Source organism: Hermetia illucens, chromosome 4 (genome assembly GCF_905115235.1).
Source record: "Hermetia illucens chromosome 4, iHerIll2.2.curated.20191125, whole genome shotgun sequence".
In the NCBI taxonomy this organism is placed as follows: Eukaryota; Metazoa; Arthropoda; class Insecta; order Diptera; family Stratiomyidae; genus Hermetia; species Hermetia illucens.
The window spans coordinates 14,242,516-14,260,102 of record NC_051852.1 but is presented as its reverse complement, the minus strand read 5'-3'; the positions used below and the strand labels follow the sequence as shown (position 1 = coordinate 14,260,102).

The window sequence follows — 17,587 nt, the reverse complement described above, 5'->3', positions numbered from 1 at the left end:
CCCCCCCCCTTTTTCCCCCTCACTAAACATTTGAGGCAGGAGGAACATTGGAGGATGTAATCCATTGCAGATCCTCCCTTTCGATCACGGCAATCAGGTCCGGAGACTTACGGTTCCATGCGCGCGGTCGAGCCGTCTTTTTTCATTATTTTCACTTTCGGTTTGGCTTGCGTGTGGTTATCTCGCTAGATGCACGTGAACCCCCGCGTTTTTTTGAGTATATTTATTTTTAGGAAGAAACGTAAATCTTCGCATAATGACACCTGAGGGATCGAAGTGTCCAAAGGATCTCCCCACATTCTCGAGATTGGCTAGCACAGAGGCGTGCAAGCACTTGTCGGCGGAACATTTTGATAGAGCTTCAAAATTTGCGAACAGACCTTCCCGGTCAATTTAGTCAATTTTTTTTAGGTATTTGATATAGCTGAGATAGAGTAGGTAGAACAAGAGAGAAGGAGCAAAAAGGGGTTCCCCTATTTTATTTTATCAATGAGATTCTACTCCAATGTCACTCCCATCATACTTAATTGTGTGTGAGTGATAATCTTAAAACAGTGAGACAAGCACAAAGAAAAACACAAACATCAATGACCACCGGGTTCGGACCCGGGGTTACAAGATCAAGACGCTAACACTCAACTAACTTAGCCATCGCCAAACTCTTGGACTCACTGTATCTTAGTCTTAATTCAATTCAATGTCGGGTCTTATATTATTTAATAACAAATAAAAATATGTATGTGTATTTCTCTAGAGAAAAAAGGCGAAATGGTTGTGACTTGGTCAACTTTCAACAAAACACGTGAAACTAAAGTTAAATATGGTCGCCAAAGATTAAATCTTCGAGCGAAAGGCAACTCAAAATTGTTTATAGACGGAGGAAAAAAGAAACATTCGCAATACATTCACAGAGTAATTATTTTTATATTACCCATGAAACCTGCAATTAAATAAAACCCAATCTCCTGAAGGTCAAACTAAAAAACCTACGCCCCAAAAGCAAATACTTTTATCGCTGCGGAAGCAAAGAAGCGTGGTCTACCATATTCTGGTTCAAAACTCCACCAGCTGACGTACATTGGTCTCCAAGTTTGGCGATATTCGGTGATTTAGGCACTGAAAATGCGAAATCATTGGCACGACTTCAGGAAGACACCCAGCAAGGGTTGTATGATGCCATCATTCACGTTGGGGATTTTGCCTATGATATGCACACAGATAATGGAAAAATGGGCGACAATTTCATGAATCAGATTCAATCGATCGCAGCGTATGTACCGTATATGGTATGCCCAGGAAATCATGAACAGAAACAGTAAGTTGATGCAGATTTATGAGGTTTCGACCAGGGCCACAGGAAGCGTTTTGGACCAAGGTATTTATCGTGGGAAAGCCAAGTCGATGGTTAGAATCCTTGTTAAGGGCTTTCTCAGAGGTGCTGCCGAACCGTATCGAAACGCTTCGTATGGCACAGGTCTCATACCATCTGAAACGTTTGTTGTATCTCATATGTCTTACAGGCTCCTGAATGCACTAGGAGTTCGAAACGAGGAGCATCAATAAGCGTTTCAGAACTGCATATAAGCCTATAGAAGTCCCCATTGCCTTATCTGAATCAGTGTCTTGTTTTTAGCAACTTCTCGAATTACCGAGCTCGCTTCAGCATGCCCGGACCCACTCAGAACCTAATGTACAGTTTCAATATGGGACCAGTGCATTTCGTCGGTTTCAACACGGAAGTCTACTACTACTCCCAGGATTACGGAAAAGAAATGATAATCACCCACTTGAATTGGCTAAAAAAGAACCTAAAAGAAGCAACTAAACCCAGGAACCGAAAACTGCGTCCTTGGATCATTACATACGGCCATCGTCCAATGTACTGTAGCAATGAAAATAATGACGATTGCACTAAATGCGAGTCATTGGTTCGGGTCGGACTTGAAGACCTCTTCTATAAGTACGGCGTTGATGTGGAAATTTGGGCTCACGAACATTCATACGAAAGACTGTGGCCAATCTATAATCATACGGTTTGTAATGGGTCTCTTAATGCTCCTTATACGAATCCAGGAGCACCAGTACACATCGTGACCGGTTCCGCGGGCTGCAAAGAGGGTCGTGAACCTTTTCTCGATGAAACTGCCGAATGGAGCGCTTTCCACAGCGAAGTAAGATCGTCGTCTATTTCCCATAGTAAGATAGGTTATTTTTCATCCTCTTTGAATTACAGGATTATGGCTACACAAGAATGAAAGCGTATAATACTACGCACTTATATTTTGAACAAGTCTCAGACGATAAAAAAGGCGCTGTAATCGATTCATTTTGGATTATCAAGGATAGACATGGGTCTTACAAGTCAACTTGTCATTAATTGAGTAACAATATCGGGGAGAATGGAAGAGCCCATCGAGGATATTCTTTGATCTTCGGGAAGGAGCTTAGGCATTTCAATCTCACCTGTTTGCTTATCATCATCTTCAGTCCAATGTAAATGTAGATGAGTCCATGAGAGAGTATCATTCCCTGGGTAGAGAGTGTCATGCCAGGGGTAGGGAGGCTCAGCGGAGCAATATCATCCTTAGAGTGCAATAAACTTATGTGAAATACAATAGTTTGACTTTCTCTAACTATGCTAATAATAGTTGGATTTTCCCCAAAATTGTGTATTATAAACTTTATTTGAACAGGTATCGGAATGGAATGTATTTAGCGGCCTAGATTTAGTTTAGGTCCACCATTATGATTTTTTTTCAGATTTTTCGTTTGGATAGGTTCTGAGAACGATACCTTTTTCACATTTTTAGCCCTCACTCCCTTATGTTTCCTGCAATATCAGAAATAAAATCAATTTCGAAAAGTACTAATCGAGCCCATTCATTTGATACCTCACATAACCATGTTGTGTGAAAAAAGTGTTTACTCCCCTTTCGCATGTATAATCGCATGACACCGCAAAAGGAGACGACGGCGGATAGAGCAAATCAAACATCCCCAACGACACTAGTGCACAGAAAGGATCTGGCTGGAATCTAGCTTCAGAAGATCGTTTTCCAGTCAAGACACGCAACACAAAAGCGTCTTAGGTAACCCCTTGAAGATTCAACCGTAAAACAGGTACAAAAGGAAAAAGGGAAGGATCCCCCGTCAAAATATTAGTCAATTCTGGGGTAAAAGAAGCCAATAGCCAAAGGGATCCGAGCCTAAGTTGCACTCCGGTTAAGTCAAGGAAGGAGCGGGGTGAAGCAGGGAGAATGATTACCATACGAAATCGCCAAGAAGCGCTGGTAATAACTGCAAAAAAGGACATGTCCTATACTAATATTTTACGAAGGGTTGAGGTAGATCCTACGCTGAAGGAGCTTATCGACACTAACACGAATTAGGCGAACACAAAAAGAAAGAGTGCCGTCTGAACTGTCGAAGGGAAAGAAGGACCACGACATCCTACAAAGCAACATCGAGGCTTTACTCGGCGAGGAAGCTACCATCCGCGTAAGTTGGCCAATGTTTAGAGCATAAAGATCTTGATGAGGTCACTACCAAGAAAGAAATTTGTGTAGCGCTTAAACACCGATTGAAACTGGAGGATGTGCATGGAACGGATATCAAGAGCCTAAGGAGAGCGTACGGTGGAATGCAGACAACGACTCGAAATATGACTGTGATCTCAGCTACAAAAGCACTGTCTGCGAGTAAAGTTCGCATGGGTTGGGCCGTGTGCAGCCTACGCGATCAAATTGCACTAGAAAAGTGTTTCAAACGCCTCAGATTCGAACCTATAGTGAAGGATTGCCCTAGCACCATCGATAGATTCAAACTGTGTCGAAGATGCGGAGGAGAAAATCGTTTGGCGAAGGACTGCACTAGAAACCTCACTGCTTTCTATGCAGGGAAATCAAAGATCGCGATTGCAACCACATAGCGGGTGGCACCAGATGTCCAGCCGCCTTCATCAAGGCGTTTGGAAAATAGGCATAAGTGAAAAAGCTGCGGTCTGGGCTAGTGGTAATCGAGCCCTGCAGCAAGTAATGAAGCATCACAAATACGACTGTGTGAGGGTTACGATCGATGACCTTACCTGATTACAACATGCTAGATAGACTAGCGAGGGACACCAAAGATCGCAACCCCAAAAATTATTACTGGCGACTTCAAAACTGGGGCAATGCAGTGGGGAAGTCGGGAAACAAATGAAAGGGGAAGAATCCTGCTCGAGATACTCTCCTACCTAAACGTCAACCTGGCCAAGATCGGAAGTGGAAACGATTTTAGGCGTGGAGAACTAGGCTCCGTCGTGGATCTTACTTCCGTTAGTGATTCGCTGGTCAAACGTCTACACTGGCATGCTAGCGAAGGATATATGCATAACGACCATCAGGCGATACATATTACTACTGATAAGGAGCCAAGAACAACAAATTCTGACCTAAAAAAACCAGAAATAGTTTGGTCATCAAGACCAGGTTGAGGACACATTTCTGAAGGTATTGCAGTGGAACAGTCTACACAACGCCGAAATTCATGAGCGATACCACGACCGTCTGGTTCTGGGTAAAATCCGGGTCAATAGGTTGCGGTGGGCGGCACACCTAGTCCATATGGATAAGGATGATCCAGCCCGGAAAGTCAGTTAGGGCAGACGCTGCCTGGATCGATGACATACGCCAGGATGCCACTTTTAGCGAATTTGTGGAGCTCGTGACTCCCATCCTCTAACATCTCATAGACCGTGGGGCAATATCCGTAAGAGATAACTCAGCACGTGGAAAGTATCGTCTACTGCGCTTAGAATGTCTTTCCATCTTACGGAATTAAAGGCGTATCTGACACCAAACGTTAAGAGAAGCAGCACCCGCCAAATTCGGCGGCTGCGTGCCTCTGCTTGAGAAACCGTATCCACTGTGGATCGCCCTGCCGTAAAATCGAACTGTCATGGGGAAAAGTCTCTGCGAGTCTACTTTTGGTGAGTTTTTCGAGTACTGATCGGTGTGTAAACGTCAGCTGAGGGTCGCCTTCCCTTTTACTGATCAACTCAAGCCTCCCCCCCCTTCCAGCGGAAAGGTAAAATGTCCTCTTGGTCTGGCCGATGTTGGAACATCAGTTTGTATACCTCTACCGGGAAACCATCGCCTTCATGTTTTTATAAAACGAACTACCACTTCCAACTCATTTTTAGAAAAAAAGTGGGAAACTCTTGGCGCTTTCCACGCTACTGCCCTCAATCTGTACAACATGTGCAAGGAGTAGTGTCCGTACAATACCGTGTCCCCACGGATCACCCTTCACCTCTTCGACCAGGTGCTGCCAGCAGCAAGCTTTGTTTCAAGTTATGGCGCCACTGAGTCTCCTTTTGGTTGATCTATACTCTGTCATTGTGTTTCCTGTCACCTCCCAGGCCTGTAGGCGTTGTATGTTTCTAGAGCCTCGACAAGTCTCACGACATTTGACGCACAGAACCCGTAAATCCCTTTGAACGTAATGTATTGATGGTCGCTTGCCGAAAAATCTTCCAGAATTGAGCACCCGTCCACCAGCGGCACCAGTGATTCCGTCGGGAAAGCTTACTTCGCAGGATGGGCACCGGAAAGTTGGTGTAGATCCGGTGGATAACACTACAAGCCGTTTTTGCCGTCATTTCCAGTATTCCTTTTCCTCTCGAGTCTGGGTGAGGCATGTCGCATTCAAGTGCTCTGGCATTGAAGTTAGCTCTAACCAGGATCCGACCCTCTGTGCCCAAGACATCGAAAGTTTGGCATCGTCTCATTCAGTGTTAGATAGACGCTGAAAAAAGTCACCCCTAAAGAACGAATTCAAACAAAACCCCTTCGGCCTTGGAAAAGAACTCTAAGGCGGGCGACATGCCGTGCCTAGATGGCAGGGGTATCTAATAAGTCGAAGTCACTATTTCCGCACTGTTCACTGATGAACACTAGATCAGCTTTTATCTCCGTAACGAACTACAATGCTCTAATCAAACGCCTCACAATCTTTGCATGGAACACAACTCTCCTTTTCGTTACAGGTTTTCACCTTATGACCTACCAAGCCACATACGCGGCATGTTGCCCTCCACCCATGTCCACAGCAGGGTGCAGACGTGTACCCATAATCTAAACATTTGCGGGGGCGACCCGAATTCTGATCCTGATAATCTTTTCTACTTCGGTCTTCTCTGTGGGGCAGTCAAGATTTCGGATTTCCAGAGAGCATGCGAGTTCTAGGCTTCGTTTTCCGAATGAAAAGACCCTTGTGTTCTGCAGTCTTCGGGCTTGATCCTCTAAGGGATTTCACTGAAGATTTCTGCAAAGGTCTTACATTCGTCTCCCCACCTTCTCCATTGATGCTCCACTATTTGTGTCCGCTTTGATTTTAGGTAGGGGGTTTTCTGGCGACGTCGCATGTTGTTGCCTCTTGGCCCTCTTTGCCTTCTTCTTTTGAGCCCTACCTGGGTGAAGTCTCCTGCTTTCGCCTTTTCCTCAGTTCGCTTCGTTACGGGCTATCTGCGATCTGCTTGACGCTTACGGTGTTCTCAGCGGAGGACACGTTGCTTTTGCTTTTCACCCATCTTCTGCGGCCCTTCATGCCCGCCTATAGAAGGAAATACGATCTATTATAGAAGCTCCATCAGCACGTTTTTCACGTCTTTGTTGATGGAACGTTACAAACCGCATTCGTTTCGCAACTGCCGCGCATTTATTGATAAATGTTTCCTCTTCGGCTTTCGCAGGGACAGTCGGCTGCGCTGCCAGTTAGCCTCTTTCCGGAACAGCAGCCCTGCATGGTACTTTTTTTGGATGGAGGTTAAAATCTGCTGCGCCAGGTGGCAGCAGTGTGTGGGATCCTCATCCACTAAAACCACCCCCTATTCTCCGCCCATATCTCGCGGAACCACCGTGAAGTTTTACTTCGCGATTAGAGCTTTGGTTTTCAGCTGCGCAACTAAGTCATGGATCCGACGCGCCTTCCGGACTCGTTCAAGTTCCTGCAGCTTTTCCTATATTGCAGTTACTGTTGCGTTTATCGCACTTCAATTTGCTGCGGACCTCAGCATCTCCTCCACGAATTTCTTGGGTCTGATAACTGCGTTGAGGGTTTAATCTCCCTCTCCGCGTTGAAATCCCCAGCAATGATTTTGGGGCTGTAGCATCAAGCGTCCAACACCAAGCTGTCTGGCATCTCCTCTTATTGCGCTAATGTTGCACGGAGAGGAGCGTAACAGCTGTAGATATGGACGCCGTTGACTTTTGCCCATACAAAGGCCGTCCACATGCCCATATCGCCGCGTTTTCCAATGAGTTTTTCACCCACGTAGGACAAACGTAATTTCGGTAAGGTTCACATTCGATTCTCGCATCAGATCCCTCTTCTGCGTACGCCTGATGTGACTCACATTGCAGCTCAGGTCTGTCAATTATCGATCGGTTTTGACTTTCCGAAGGATATTGGCGTAAGGCATATCTCCTTTCTTGGAAATAATGATTATTTTCGGACAAATTTTCTTTTTTCCTTCTGCCACTTCTTGCCGCACACCTTTGTCCATTATTCGGGTTTATTAGCTGTGGACCCTTCTCCTTTTATCAAAGTTGGAGCCATAGTCGAAAAACTACCCCGACACTTGCGTCTCCCGCGTGACTTTGGCACATGACACTTAGGGGTTTTCCCCTCCACCGCCCTAATGTAGGACAACTTAATGCCACGTATCAAATCCCTGACATTTTGGTGGATATTCCGCCTTTTCTTGATGAACTCACAGTGTTCATTTATGAGTTCCCCTAGTGAAACAAATTCTGTTGCAGTTTACTGCCTTTCACGATCGCCTTTTACAGCATCGGTAATTATGTCAATCCGGGGACTATCCAAGTTCCATTCCACATCCCGCGACGAATCTCAATTGCCTGGGGATCCTGTGTAGATCTCATTTTCACTTCACTAAGATCTCTTGTAGCATTAAATGCCAAAGTAGCCAAGTTTCCCACTACAAAGGCACCACGGTGGATATCGACTCCTGAGAGCCCACTTGCCAAACTCCGAAAAACCGCCAGTACTGGGTTTTTGAAGCCTTGCACCGTAAAAAACTATCTTTTTCATCCTTCATATTTGCTTTGATTTCCCTTATTCGCACGAAGGAGCCTGATGGAAGATTTGGCAATTTCATACAGGGCCCTGCATGGTACTGGGATTGTCCTCTCCGCCCCAGGTGCCGCCCCTTCTTTTTTATTTGGCCGTGTGCATCCCAATGTCTCGTCGGGTATTTCAGCGCTTGCTGCCTCCATCCCTCCTCCTCCTCTCTTCACTATCGTAGTTTTTTTTATCTCCATGGGAATTTTTACCCGCGCAACGTACGCAAGGAAGCGAGCCGCAATAGCCAGGAACGGGTGTAACCTCGGGGATAAAGCCTCTATCCCAGTTCTTGAAAGTCTGACCTACGCTTAGCTGATCCCGGAAATCACGGACGGACCAGCGCTGGCTCGGAACAACGCAGTCTTGTAACACAGGTACATTGTAAACTACCTGGCTAGGGTTCCGAAGGCGCTAACTACAACAACCACCTTGGTAGAGCTAGGGTCATGTCACCCATCGACATCGACAAAAAGTTGGTGATAGCTCCGAGGACTCGTCGACGTATTTCGATTTATAAAAAAATTAACTAGACTTCAGCTCCTGGTGGTGGGTACGTCCTCACTAGTAGGGTTACCTTGCAAGGACCTAACACTTTAAATACAGGACTTGTATGTCTGCATGGATTTTATCTAACATACGTGGTGGCTAGGACTTAAGCCTTCTAATGTTGATGCTTTTGTAGTTTTGGAAATTGTTATGCTATCTTACTAACTCCTAGCGGCTCGGTCACTTGTAATTATTTTCTAATCGAGTATGCTACCTTATCCTTAATGATGAATACAAATATGATATTTTCCCAGAGAATAATGACGAGATCATTGTAACATGGTCGACTTTTGACAATACCGAAGAATCTGTCGTTGAATACGGTATCAGAGGCTTAATTCTACGAGAACAAGGCTACTCGAAGTTGTTTGTTGATGGAGGCTCAAAGAAACACTCGCAGTACATTCACAAAGTAACAATTTTATTATCTCACATGAACCCCGCAATTACACACAAACCAATATCCTAAAGGTAAAACTAAGCAACCTGCAACCCGACAGCAAGTACTTGTACCACTGTGGAAGTAATCAAGGATGGTCTGGAATATTTTGGTTTAAAACTCCTCCAGCTGGTAGCGATTGGTCACCAAGATTGGCGATACTAGGTGACATGGGCAATGAGAATGCCCAGTCGTTGGCCCGGCTTCAGGAAGACACCCAGCGCGGCATGTATGATGCCCTCATTCATGTTGGTGATTTTGCCTATGATATGGATTCAAATGAGGGAAAAACAGGCGATGAATTCATGAATCAGCTCCAATCAATTGCAGCCTATTTACCCTATATGGTGTGTCCAGGAAATCACGAGGCAAACTAGTAAGTTGGTGGAAATTTTATGGAGGCTTATATAGGGTGAATCGTCTTTAGGTCAGCCTAAAAGAATAAGCGCTTCAAAACTGCATCTAAACCTATCGAAGCCTCCTTTGCCTCTTCCAAATCTAAACCGATGTCTTGTTTCTAGCAATTTCTCCCATTACCGATCTCGATTCAATATGCCCGGAGGCACTGAGAGCCTGATGTACAGTTTCAATATGGGACCAGTCCACTTCATCGGCTTCTCCACTGAAGTCTACTACTTCCTGAATTACGGAATAAAACCTTTAGTCAACCAGTTCTCCTGGCTTGAGAACGACCTGAAAGAAGCTACAAAACCTGAAAATCGAGAACTGCGTCCTTGGATCATTACATACGGTCACCGTCCAATGTATTGTAGCAACGCAAATGACAACGATTGCACTAAACACGAGACATTGGTTCGTGTAGGGCTACCAATATTTCACAATTTCGGCCTTGAAGATCTCTTCTATAAATACGGTGTTGATGTGGAAATTTGGGCCCACGAGCACTCCTACGAGAGACTGTGGCCAATCTATAATTATAAAGTATACAATGGGTTGCATGATACTCCGTATACAAATCCAGGAGCTCCAGTTCATTTGGTAACAGGATCAGCAGGATGTGTTGAAAAGAAGGAAAACTTCACGGACGCTGCACCAGCTTGGAGCGCATTTCGCAGCCGGGTAAGGATGTGCAATTGATTTGTGGTGGAGGCTTAGCATGAAACCTACATATATCTAAGACTTAATCTGAAAATTTCCCCAGGATTATGGCTATACAAGAATGACGGCCGCCAACATCACCCATCTGTATTTTGAACAAGTATCTGATGATAAACAGGGCGCAATAATAGACTCATTTTGGATTATAAAGGACAAACATGGACCTTATCAACCATAAACCTTTTTCTTTTTTACTTATTGTATTTTGCTTCATGAGTATCTTGTGTTTATTATTAATAATTAAACAGACTATCAGGAAAATGAAAGTTCTCATCAGTATGTTGTGGGGAAAATTGTTTTTGTTTTCGACCCTTTAAAATCGTTCCTTCCTCTCATTTATCCTCTTTTCGCTCCTTGTCCTTTTCAGTCTATTGTAAATGTAGACGATCCTATCCTTCATCGATCTTTCGGACTATATACTCAAAGTTATAACACCTGTACAGGCTCAGGTTAGTTCAACAGAGACGGAATTCAAATTCGTCCATTCCGGAGCGTTACGTCTTGGTGGTTTAACGTACCTGTCTCGTAGACTTAATCCCAAGGTCTTCTTAAAACACGGATTGATTTGATGACCACATCAGAGCCCCACTGAGACAATCACAACGGTACCGGTCTATACTAAGCGCATGGCCCAGTTCATTCATACTGGTGGATGCAAGACCTACCTAAATCACTACCGAACTTTGGAGTACGACAACTGTGTTGAACCGCAACATCACGATTGAGACCCGAAGGTCTCGGCCCGCTTGGATATAAACAACCCCCATGAAACTCTCACTAGAGGGCGAACCGCTATAACTCAGGTGAACGCACATGAGACAAGAATTCTCCTGGTAAGCTTTCTTGATCTAAAGCCACTTCAGATGAGTCCCCGTGTAGACTCGGGTCTGATTGCCCTGATTAAGTTTTAAAGCATTCTCCTACTGTATCACGGGCAGCACACAATAGTTAGTACAGCGTGTTTGGTCAACAGGTTTGCTGCCCCGTCTTCTTCGCTGCCACCTCAGAGAACCATTCCAGTGCGATAACCCTTGCAACTTCAATTTTCAGAGTAAACTTGACAGTTAATGGCCTGCTGCCGAATGCTGACTCAGCTCTACCCAATACGGGTCAGGACCCTTTTTATTAGTTAGTGCTGGTACCGTTACTTGACTATAGGAACGAATTGGCCCTGCCATTTCTGCTGCCAATAAAATGGGATATATTCTGTCTAAAATATAGTCGTCAGTTTTGCCGAGATGCCGAGCGAGTTTCATAACCGGGTTCTCCGAAAACGTCCCTAATTGATCGCTTTTCTACGCGTCAGTGGCTCAAGCTTCCAAGCATCGTTATCTGCTTTCCGTTTCACCGCCAAATCAAGGGAGATAGATTTGGGATAACTCCGAATGCCATGGACGGCGTAGTTCTCGTCGGTCCAGTAATACTTAGACAACCAAGGTTTGCATCTGTGCTGACCGCTTTTTATTGATGAGACTCCTAAATACTTGGCTGTTGGCACCAGCTAGATTTTCATTCAAAATAAGTTGGGTAGCGTATAATTGTCCTACCTAACGTTCTCAGTGAACGTAACTAGTCCAGTCTTCATAGCATCCGTTGTGGAGGCAAGAATTTTGGATTATCTGCTAGGCTGCTTTCAAGCGGTCACCTACCGTGTTGCTCTTGCATTATCATGAGCCAGGGCTGTTTCGACTACGACAGAGACTTCTGGGCCCCTCCAAATTTGGAGCCTCTCTTAAAAGGTCAACTATCTGTAGAAAAGAATATAACTACAAAAAGAAAGTGCTTGGCTTAGGGCCCTAAACACGGGCTCCAACATGGAGCTCGCGGAAAGAATTCGACGAATTAAGCTTCCATCTGGTCCCTATGCCCAATAGCCTTGTGGATATTAGAGAATACTCAGATGGTCCTGTACCGATACTCCGTTCACCTGATCCAAGACTTTGCGCATTACTTAGCAAACTCGTGTTTTCTCGATCTTAAATCTCGCCAAGGCTTACCACCAAATTCCTTTAACTCCCGAAGATATTCCAAAGACATCAATTTGTACACCTTCCGGGCTCTTCGAGTTAACTTTTGGCAATGCGGCGCAAACCTTTTAGAAATTCATCCACTCTGCATTACAAAACTTGGACTTCTGTTTCGTCTACTTGGATGATGTTCTGGTCCCCCCTTTTACCGAGTCCGAGCATTTGGCGCATCTCGAGTGCACTTTTAAACGCCTCCGGGCTGAACTTTGAAAACTGCAGATTTCGTTAACAGTAAATGAAATTTCTCGGTCATTTCATCACCCCTGATGACGGACAACTCGACCCAGACAAGGTGCAAGTGATCGAGTGCTTTTCACTGCATAAGGCCATCAAAGATTTTAAAATGTTCTTAGGCATGGTAAACTACGACTATCGTTTCCTGCCGCTCACCACCAGGCCATGCTTAACGCCTTCCTGTATGGATCTAACCAAAGGATCATGGGAGGTTGTGGAGTTTCCAGAAACCGTACAAGCGTTTGAAACCACCAAGCAGCAGTTGGTAGAGGCATTCTTTCAGAAGGAGGCATACCTATCCATGTTCATAGATGCCTCGGACATCGCGCTGCTCTGCACCAGATGGTGCGCCAAAGATGACAGCTGTTGGATTTCATCTCAAAACAGTTGAATCCCGCTCAGCGGAATTACAGCGCCTACAATCGAGCCCGACAAAGCGTCGTTCTCAAACTATATATATTCCGATCGCTTTCCGTAAGGAAGTGTTTCCCTTGGTGCACAATTTTGCGCACTCTGGCATTCGGACAACAAACTGGCTAGTTTCCAGGAAGTATTTCTGGTCGTCCATGAAGAAGGACCTAAATCCTTGGTCCAGAGGGTACATGGAGAAGCGTAAAGTTACTGGCATGCTAAGGAAGAAGTAGGGGTATTCATTAACCCGAAAAAAAAACGCTTCCACACAACTACGAATATTCCCTCAAGATCCCTGCCTGATTTACGCGGTGAGGTGGGACAATCTTTTGGAAGAACATCACAATACCGGAATATGGCAATGCCCTCTGTCGAGGCTGGATTCCGCGCTTTGGTATTTCCACCGTAATTATGAGAGACCAAGGAATGCATCTCGAATCTACATACTATCTTCTCGAAGCCCGAATTCAAACGCTAGTGGACAACCACACATCATCCACCGTCCAATGGTATGCTGGAACGTTGAAATCGGAAACTGAAAGCAGCCATTATGGCGCGCGAGTTCCGTCTTGGTCGCAGGTCTTGCCTTTCGTTCTGCTTACCCCCCGTCCGCTACCAGTCCTGCTGATCGGTATACAGGATGCCTGATGGGCTTGAAGTCTGCACCCACGTTTTGGTGGGGGCTGATACCACCTGAAAGCCATTGCAGCCACCATACGAAGGTCCTATAAAGGGTCATCGAGCGTGGAAAACACGCGTTCAGTCTGGACGTCGGTGGCAAGCCCAAGATGGTCTCTGGTCGTAAAACTTACTGTAAATCATCACATTCTGAATTAAAAAGATTCATTATTACGAAATAAACTCCAAAAAAATTTTCTCGATTTTGACCAGGCTCTGCGTCGGTAGATTTCCCGGGATATCTCGCGTCACCAACACCGTAGCGTGAAAGTCCTTGCATTTCCTGAGTCTGGGCCGCCTGCCGTTTCGAATGAAGTGTCGCAAGCGGGGATCCTGAATGCATTAGATTTTTCGTTACCTTTGCGGCTCGGGGGTAATGGAAATCTTCGATTTTTGCCATGCTTTCCACCGTCTTCATAGCGTGAACATTCTTGTTTTTTCTCAATCTGGCCACCTCCCCGTTCGCACGAGGTATCCCGCATAGGAATTCGACAATCTCGCATTTTTCGTCATTTTAATGATGCGAGAGTCGTGGAGATTTTCAGTTTTTCCGATTATTAAACATAAGGATCGCCAATAGGAGAAAAAGTTCTTGTCATTTCAACTCTTTCTCTTGCTCTGTTGCGTATCAACGACTAGGTGGAGGTATTAAATTTGTAAAGTTATTCCAGAGCCTCAACGCCATATGAATTCTTAACTGGAAGCCAGGAAAGCACTGGTTGGACGATTGCGACGTGGAGATCTTCCTTTTCATTAGTTTCGCACGCTCCCGCATCGTTGAAGGAGGAGCAGTACTGCCGTTGCCGATCATTCGTACTTTCAAAGGGTCACTGCAAGATTTTTCGGTATATCCCTACCAACTAAAAGGAAACTTTGGCGTCTTATAGTGATGCGGTTTTTACAGCTGGGGAGAGTTCCTTCCTGAGCTATTCGCACCGCTTAATCTGATGGCTTGGTGTCGTTATACAAGGCCCATTAATCGGCTTCGATACCCTTGGCTGCAAATGAAAACTTAGCCGTAGCCTTACCTTATCTTAGCAAGTTGCGCCGATTGAACCCAGAGTTAGAAGTACTCATGATTCGTCCATTTAAGGTTGGATTGAATAAGTGGAAAATCTGAAACTGGACTCAGGTTCTACATGGATGACTTCGGAATTGCCTTTAATTTTATTGTTTGTTTGTGTTGTTTGTTATTTCATGATTGACTGGCCTTTATTTTACTGGGGAAATTAGGTCGATCTGACCGAAGCTAAATATGCTGAGGGGTCGTTTGGTACCCAGTTCACCATTTGCGGGCACATCATCAATCATCCCTCGGCAGGGTAGTCACACCACCACGGTAGTCACACCGGTGCTATCCTTTTCCCATTCTCGTCAATCTTCAGGTAAGATCGCTCCAGATTCATTTTCCTCGTCCGACACTGTTGATCTCCCTTCAGTCTGTGCATTTCACTACATTGTCCTTCTGAATCCTTCTTTTGTCACACTTTTTATCAACAAATTTTCAACAATAGTTTGTCCAAAGATACCTTTCTCGATACATGAAAAGAGGCTGGCGTCATCTCCTTAGACAAAAAGGCTGATGCCACTGTGGCGGAAACTGCTTTCCTCAGTCTTCAAAATTCTAGATACATAAAAGGCTGTCTTTTCTCTTGTTTCAACATGGGTTTCAACGGAGGTTCTCGTGTGTTAAATATGCTTCTGACGAAGGAGTTGAAGAGTGTTAAGGTGGGTTAGATAGAGAGGGTAAAGCTTGAGATCATTGGCGTAGAGCAATCGTGGGCAGGTGAAAAAAGAAGCAAGGTCATTAATGAAGAAAAAAATAAATCCTTATGGTACACAAGAGGAAGGAGAAAAGGAACCAGAAACGCTATGGGAGTGGCTAGAGAGGTTCGAAGCGCTTCATGGAATGGGTAATGGGAAATGTTAGTTGAGGAGAGTTTGGATAGAAATGTAGACTAATTAACAGAGTGAAACATGGCTGCCCTAAAACCCTATAAGGGGCATAGCCTCATAGTTTTTCTAACAACCTGCACTCTTTCTCCACACCAGGTCTGTTATATAATGAAAAAAAGTATGGACGATATAAAAACCGTTGATTTGTTATGTCCGGCTCAATTGGCTGCGGTGAGCGGCTCAGCTAATTCGTAGGGATGAAAATGGTCCTGTCCGGACAATTTATTAGGGGTATATAAATGGTAAGAAAAGAAAAATTGGCGTTGTTAATCGTATTTCACCACACGCTTTAAAAAATACAGAGACTGGAACCTTTCCAGATGGTCGAGATGGTTGAGTACCAGCCTTTCGATCACTTTACTCCGAGTTTAATATCGGGTCGTCATGGATGTTTGTGTTCGTTTTGGTGCCGTCCTACTGAGGAAAAATCTCGTTCGAGCCTCGACAGTTAGATGCTCCCTTCTTCTCAAAAATACGACAAGCATTACTTCCGCATACACTGCAAACACGAGTTCCAGCAACTGTCTTTAATATAAACGAGATACCCGGGACACCCACGTTTCGACAGTTCAAGTCTTTCTGAAGCATGAGCGACGACAAGTCTGAAAACAGAAACTCAAATAATTTTATGAAAAATGCTACGATGCAGGGTTATGAAGAATCTGGGAATGTTTGAGGAGAACTGTGCGAGGATTTAGGATCTTTTGAAATGACAATACCGTAATCGTCGAGCACTAATCGAGAGAGGAATTCAAAATCTCATAGTTGTTCCCCTAACCTCTCAAAAAAATTCCAGCACCGTTGGAAACGTCCTAGACACACGATGGGCTGAGAATTTCGTAGGCTAACATACAGATCGCGCTACTAGGATTAAATCCATATGACTTTTAAATAACCCTAACCTTCAAAAGACACGTATAAAAATTCGACAGCTGCCAGACTATTAGTTTGTGGGATAGAGCATTTTGTGCCAAGCATCTTTTGTTAGTTTGAAGAAAATAGATAAAAGGGAATTTCGGTAGGTAGCTTTGTACTGATGAAGGGGTTAAGTTGTTCCCGAAATATATATCTACATTGAAAACTAAAAATTTTAGTTTGGAGGAAGCGACTTGTCTATAAATTTTATCAATTTCGTGTTAATAAAGCATTGCTTTTTGGTGAAAAATTACTGTTGAAGCCAAAGCTTGGCTTTATAAACATTATTCGGACTTTGCACCAGGAAAATCAACCGTTAAGAAATGGTTTGCTACATGTAAACGAGGCGTAATGAGCACCGAGGGTGATGTGCACAGTGGATGCCCCGAAGAGGCTGTTACCGACGAAAACACCAAATCGTGGAAAATGGCCCCATTTGAAGAAAAAGAAAGTCCTGTTTCATCAAGACAATGCACCGTGTCACAAATCAATAAAAAACGGTCTCATAATTGCATAAATTGAGCTTCGAATTGCTTCTGCATCCACCGTATTTTCCATATCTAGTCTCAGCGACTTTTTTCCATTTGTCAGACGTCAAGGGAGGAGGAAATGAATGTGAAGTGAAGTGAATGGCTTATTTTACGCTTAAAACTAGAGAAGGAAATAGAGTCAAAGGACAGAAGCTGTAGGGCGTTGTAGGACCGCCATAGCCTCGGGATCGGAGAGTGGAAGTAAATCTCGAGCTCCGCGAAAGGCACATAAGAAATGTCCGCACTACGTGTATTATGAGACGAGGCGATACGGAAAGTAATATCCGAGTTGGCGGAGCAGTCCATTAGTCAATTGCAGAGTTCGAAAAGAGTACACATATCAAGGAAGATACGGCGTTGCTGCAGGGAGCGGAGATTGAGGGTGCGAAGTTGTGTCGAATAATCAACCCGTGGAAGGAGGAACGTAGGATAAAGCCAGACATTTGATTGATGTCAAAGAAGTGGGAATTGAAATAAAGTTTGTCGTCGAATATTAGACTCAGGTCTTTGAAAGAGGTCAGTAGTGAAAGGGGTTGTCCACTGATAGAATAAGAAAAAGATCTTGCGGAGGGTTAAAGCGCATAGCACACCCAGTGGCATTTGGT

The 17,587-nt window shown here is 44.5% G+C and overlaps 1 protein-coding gene across 3 annotated transcripts in view; it reads left to right on the top strand.

The window, feature by feature from the left end:
* The window catches only part of LOC119654635 (acid phosphatase type 7), a 33,061-nt gene that overhangs the window by 13,791 nt on the left and 1,683 nt on the right, over positions 1-17,587 (top strand). The window contains exons 2-5 of one of the 3 annotated variants that reach the window (XM_038060108.1): positions 8,928-9,085; positions 9,145-9,488; positions 9,634-10,192; positions 10,275-10,505. The exons of 1 other annotated variant lie outside the window; for it this stretch is intronic. In XM_038060108.1, coding sequence (XP_037916036.1) covers positions 8,928-9,085; positions 9,145-9,488; positions 9,634-10,192; positions 10,275-10,409 — 1,196 coding nt within the window. In that variant the 3' untranslated portion in view covers positions 10,410-10,505. Of the gene's footprint in view, positions 1-754; positions 913-971; positions 1,316-1,633; positions 2,172-2,233; positions 2,636-8,927; positions 9,086-9,144; positions 9,489-9,633; positions 10,193-10,274; positions 10,506-17,587 lie in introns of those variants that run through there. One more of the 3 variants, XM_038060109.1, reaches the window with a different exon arrangement.